We start from the raw sequence: 6000 nt of genomic DNA on the forward strand, positions 1-6000 counted from the left end.
CAGATCACTATGATTGTTCCTCCTCGATAAAAAGTCACTCTTAAGGTGTTTCTGTATGCTTGTAAAAAAAAGTCCTGTCAGAGATGGTTGAATCTATTTTTTCTTAAAGGACAGCACAAAGGTGGCTTGAACCACTTTCCTATTCTACCACTAATTTTTCCATGCAGAGCTATAGAAGTTAATAGCACATGAAATTATTGGCAAGAACAAAACATGTTTTATAGTTTTATAAGTATTTTGTTTTGACTCTACACTGAAAAGACAGGACCAACCTAGGATGAGTGATCTTCACCCAAATTGCTCAACAGGGCAGTGACTCTACAGAACGGACCAGGAACTGGACTGGACAGTTGACAATCTTAGCTGCCCTGACGTGAAGTACATAGAGAGTACATTAAGAAGGAAACTGCAAGCTAATTGTGCAATAAAGAGGAAAAAAGGTCCACTGCAAAAAGGACTTCCATGAAGTCTGGTCTCCAAAAATGTGCATGTTAATTACACGGAAATGTAAGTAAATGAAACAATAGGTTATATGATAAACTTACATCCTTATCCTAATAAGAAATGTACAGGATCTATATGAGGAAACTTTTTTGAGACAGGGTCTCACTCTGTCCCCCAGGCTGGAGTGCAGTAGCATGATCTCGGCTCACTGCAGCCTCAACCTGTCGGACTCAAGCGATCCCCTAGCCTCAGCCTCCCGAGTAGCTGGGAATACAGGTGTGTGCCAGCATGCCGGGCTAATTTTTGTATTTTTTGTAGAGACAGGGTTTGCCACACCGCCCAGGCTGGTTTCTTCTGGGCTCAAGAGATCCTCCTACCTTGGCCTTCCGAAGTGCTGGGGTTACAGGCGTGAGCCACCGTGCCCAGCCTGAAGAAACTTTCATCTGAGAGGCCCAAAGAACCAGATGCATTCTGGTTCAAAGAAGAACAAAAACAAGTTCTTGTTTGGAAAGAAAGATTGTTTAAAAGACAGCATTCTTTCAGACTTAATTCTATTATAACAAAATTTCTCATAAAAAATCTCAGTGGGGGTTTCTGCCTCCTCGTGTCCTGGTGAGCTCCAGCTGAACCCAACCTTCCCACAGATAACGTCTAGATTCTGGATAAAATCAAAAGCACCGCTGGAGAGTGAACTAAAGCAGGCAGATTCTTGAGGGCTGTGAGATTTAGAAGAAAGAATAAGCTGGAGGTGATTTCCCATTTTTTACAGCTTTTGTCCTGAGGGCAGAACAAAAACAATCAAGTAGGCCAACCAAAACTTCAGTAGAAAACCTGAAGTATTTCTCATCTACAGAATCAGCAGGCAATTTTGGCAGCCACAGCCACTGAGAAGTAAGGGGGAAATCTCAGAAAGGACATGGAGAGGGGGAGCCCCACATTCTGTGAAACTCTGCTGATGTCATTGACCACTGAACCATACATGCATGGGACAAACTGAACACAGAGCAAGCTAAAGATAAAAGAGCTGAGCCGGCCAGGCGTGGTGGCTCACACCTGTAATCCCAGCACTTTGGGAGGCCGAGGTGGGCGGTTCATGAGGTCGAGAGATCAAGACCATCCTGGCCAACGTGGTGAAACCCCGTCTCTACTAAAAATACAAAAATTAGCTGGGCGTGGTAGCGCATGCCTTTAGTCCCAGCTGCTCTGGAGGCTGAGGCAGGAGAATCGCTTGAACCTGGGAAGCGGAGGTTGCAGTGAGCTGAGATCTCGCCATTGCACTCCAGCCTGGTGACAGAGTGAGACTCTGTCTCACAAAAAACAAACAAACAAAAAACAGCTGAGCCAAGATAAGACCTGCCATGTAAGAAAGAGATTTTGCAATTTGAATCTAACCAAATTAATCTGCTGCTGAGATAAATACATCAACACTCTTTAGAAGACTACAGCAGGTCCTTGAATAACACTTCATTCAACATCATTTTGTTGTAACTAAGAAAAAAAATCACTCTCAGCCAAGGCCACTATCTGTGTGGAGTTGGCATGCTCTCCACATGTCTGCATGAGTTTTCCTCTGGACACTGGGTTCCTCCCACATCCCAAAGATGTGTGCTTTCGGTGAACTGGCACATGTTCATGGTCCCAGTGTGAGTGTATGTGTGAGTGTGAGTTGGCCTGTCATGGGAGGGCATCCTGACCAGGGAGAGTTCCCACCTGGTGCCCTGAGCTGCTAGGATGGGTTCCAACCACCTGCAACCCAGAACTGGAATAAGTGGGTTGGAAAATGAATGAATATGAATTACAAGAAAATAAAAATTTGCCAAGTATACAATAATCATACAAATGCACATCAACACAGTACAAAATGTTTGCAAACATTTATTCTGTGAGTTAACTCATCACTACTACAACCACCATCAGTCCCTCCAAAATTTGGGTGACTGAGAAAAAAAAATTGACTCTGACTGCAGTGTGGAGGGTGAATGCATTCATTCACCAAAATTTGAGTAACTATTTTGTTTTTATTAATCTTTCTTAAATATATGTACAGCTCACGTTTATTTTAGTGTTTAACATTAGAAGTCTATTCAGAAGTTTGATGATGTTTTTGTGACCAGAAATATGCTGTAGGAATTTAACTCTGGTTTATATCAATTAGCCTTTGTGAAAATTGGTTCTGTTTTACATTATTTTGCTTAAAGTCACATTTTCCATGAACCTATCGATGATGTGAAGTGAGAACTTACTGCATGCCAAATCCAGGGTCTTCACCATATAATAGCTATACTATTCAGGATACAGTCCAAAACTACACAGCGTATGAACAATCAGAATGATGTGACCCACTTTTAGAGGAAAGACAATCAACCAAGACCCACCCTAAGATGGCCCAGATGTTGAATAGTAAACACAGATTTTAAAGCAGCTATTATAACTATGTTCATTGAAGTGAATGCTAAAGGGAAATAAAACCAGATGGAAATCCAAATATTCAAGAGGCAATACAGAAAATATGAAATTGCAAATATCTAAAGGAATATAAAATATTTTTTCCTCTTAGTTTATTTAAAACATATGGGACTTTTAAAGCAATAAATTAGCTTGTGAAATTTACAATGCAGGTAGATATATGTGACAACTGTATCATAAAGGATGGAGAGATTGAAGGACCTATTATATGAGTTTTCTACATTTTATGTGAAATGTTACCATATTAATTCTAATTGTACAAAGTTAATTACGTGTTTTAATTATCTATTACCAAATTTGGGAAGTTTGCAACCATTATCTCTTCCAATACTTTTTATTTTGAGATGGAGTCTCGCTCTTGTTGCCCAGGCTGTAGTGCAGTGGCGCGATCTCGGCTCACTGCAACCTCCGCCTCCCAGGTTCAACTGATTCTCCTGCCTCAGCCTCCTGAGTAGCTGGGATTACAAGCGCCCGCCACCACACCCGGCTAATTTTTGTACTTTTAGTAGAGACGGAGTGTCGCCATGTTGGCCAGGCTGGTCTTGAACTCCTGACCTCAGGTGATCTGCCTGCCTCGGCCTCCCAAAGTGCTGGGATTACAGGCGTGAGGCACCACGTGCGGCCTCCAATACTTTTTCAATCCCATACTCTTCCTATTCTTCTGAGACTCCAGTGATACAAACGTTAGATTATTAGATTGTTATTGAGATCCCCAAGGAACATAGGCCAGATCCCTGAGGCTCTCTTCCTTTTTTCCAGTCTATTTTTCTCTCTCTTTTGTTCCAATTGAGTAAATTTTATTGATCTGTCTTCAAGGTCACTGAATCTTTTCCGTCATCTCCACTCTACTATTGAGATCATTCAGTGAGGTTTTATTTCAATTATTATATTTTCCATTTCTATTACTTCCCCTTGGTTTTTTAGAAATATAATTTCTGGGGTTTTTTTGCTAAGATGTTCTAGTTTTTTCCCCTTTGGTTTTGGGAGCATGTATAATTGATTCTTGAACATTTTTGTGACATCTGCTTTAAAATTGAGATAATCCCCAAATCTGACGAATCTCAGTGTTGTCCTCAGTTGAGTATCTAGTCTCATTCAGATGGCTGTTTTCCTGGTTTTGAGCATGACAGGTGATTTTTTTTTTCATCATACCCTCGATGTTTCAGTTATGTTAGGAGAGTTTAGATCCTATTTTAATCTTCTATTTTAGCATGCCATCTGCCTGTTTAGGTTTAGTGTGTAGGTTCTGGCCTGCACTGTAGGCTTTGGTTTCAATGACAGTGTCATTTACAGAGCCCTTGCAATGCAGTTCTGTTCTTTCTTCTGGTGCTGCTGTGGCTCCTTATCAATCCCCACTGGTGCAGTCTGCGGGCACAGGTGATCCCCTGGGTTGCCTGCTGTTTCTGGAGTTGGGGAGAGCAGATGTCTCTGTGCCTGTGTTTCCTTATGCCACTAGGTGGAGGGAAGCAGTTACTATTGTCCCACATCAACTACATTGACTCCCACAGCAGCAGAACCTGGACAGAGTTGTCAGATTTCAGAGCCTGCATCTGTTAGTCCTATGCTTAACTTGGGAGAAGCAGTATGGTCTGCTGGTATTCATCTCTTTGGAGTTTATCTGCCCATTTTCTGGTATTTCAAACCAGCATCACAAGAATATAAAATATTTTAATGATGGGAGAAAAAACTGACAGTCAGATAGACTGTGAGGAAGACAGTGATTTCGAGAGCCACTGTTTATTGAACGTTTCTTTGCAACAGCCGCTGTGCTGAATATTTGCCACAGATCACTTCACTTAATTCTCTTGACCACTTTGTGTAATAGACTTTGTTGCTGTTGTGGTGGTGTCGCTATTTCTAATTTTTCAGTTAAGGAGACTTGGACTTCTGTAGGTTAAGTAGGAAGTGTGTCTGTGTCACACAAGCCATGGTTTGAATGAACTTTGTGAAGCACTAATGCCCACACCCTGAATAAGCTATTCTCCTTTTCATTTATTAAGGAAAAGTAGCTGTAGCCAGAATTGCATGTCTTTAATATGTACAAATATCTAAGAGTCATCTATGTAGGAAAAATAAAGGGAAAAAATACACAAATGAAAATAATTGTGGTATGATGAGATTATGGTCATTTTTCTTTTCTAACATTTATGTTAAATTTACAATGTTAAAATTTCCATAAGTTCATTTTAAATTCTCATTATACATTTTAGTTCCATTATTTTATTTTTAAAAATCCACTGTTTTCATGTACTTTCTAAAGGTACTTATCATTGTATATTATAGTTTATCAGTATTGGCAAATTGAGCAAGGAAATGAAAAAGCAAGTATTCTAATGGGGTTCCTAAAAGATGAAACTTCTTCTTTTTGTGGATGTCTTTACAGCACTGATATCTTTTCTGGAGTATACTATGGTCTGCATCATGTTGTATTTGTCCTCTCTGCATTTGTTAATGTTCACTTGCTTAAGAAATTATATATGACTCTTCCTTATTCTTCACAGAATCTTACCAAGTATTGTATTTTGCATACAGTAGAAATTTGGTAAATATTTGTTAAACTTCGTAGATGGAGGTTTAATATAATGTCAGTCTATTGAACATTTTTAACCTTGTTACCGCTATTCAAACATGAAGGCAGTGAAATGTCATTGAAAAGAGTGTTACTGGACAATTCCCAAGTATCTAAAAGCTGTTAAATCTTTCCAGTAATGTAAATGAAAGTCCCTTTTTTTGGTATTTTCTAGAACTTTGCTTACGGATATACAGGCCAAAATTAATTAGACCAAAGGACATGCATTCAATAAAAGGGAAAGAAGATACAAAAATAATGCTGCCTCACATCTACACTGTATTTAGGGACATATAGAGATGAGTAAATATAATTATATCTTACAATGTCCATGACTTTGAACCTCTTCCTTTTTTAGAAAACAAAGCCAACTGATTTAAATAAATGTTTAATTCAGTTAATCTCTGTTGAACACCTACTATGTGAAAGATTCAGGAACAGGTATTTTTAAAGCCATCTTGTAGATACATAAATGAGGAAGAAATGATAAGGGAAAATAAGCACTTTAAGCAAAGTGCTAA

The 6000-nt window shown here is 39.3% G+C and overlaps 1 protein-coding gene across 1 annotated transcript in view; it reads left to right on the forward strand.

Moving 5' to 3' along the window:
- Window positions 1-5025, forward strand: part of NEIL3 (nei like DNA glycosylase 3) — a 58066-nt gene extending 53041 nt beyond the window's left edge. The window contains exon 11 of the mRNA XM_063723740.1: window positions 309-5025. Within this exon, the coding sequence (XP_063579810.1) occupies window positions 309-377 (69 nt within the window). The 3' untranslated portion in view covers window positions 378-5025. The remainder of the gene's footprint in view (window positions 1-308) is intronic.
- The last annotated feature ends 975 nt before the right edge of the window (window positions 5026-6000 follow it).

This window comes from Pongo abelii, chromosome 3 (genome assembly GCF_028885655.2).
Source record: "Pongo abelii isolate AG06213 chromosome 3, NHGRI_mPonAbe1-v2.0_pri, whole genome shotgun sequence".
NCBI classification, from domain to species: Eukaryota; Metazoa; Chordata; class Mammalia; order Primates; family Hominidae; genus Pongo; species Pongo abelii.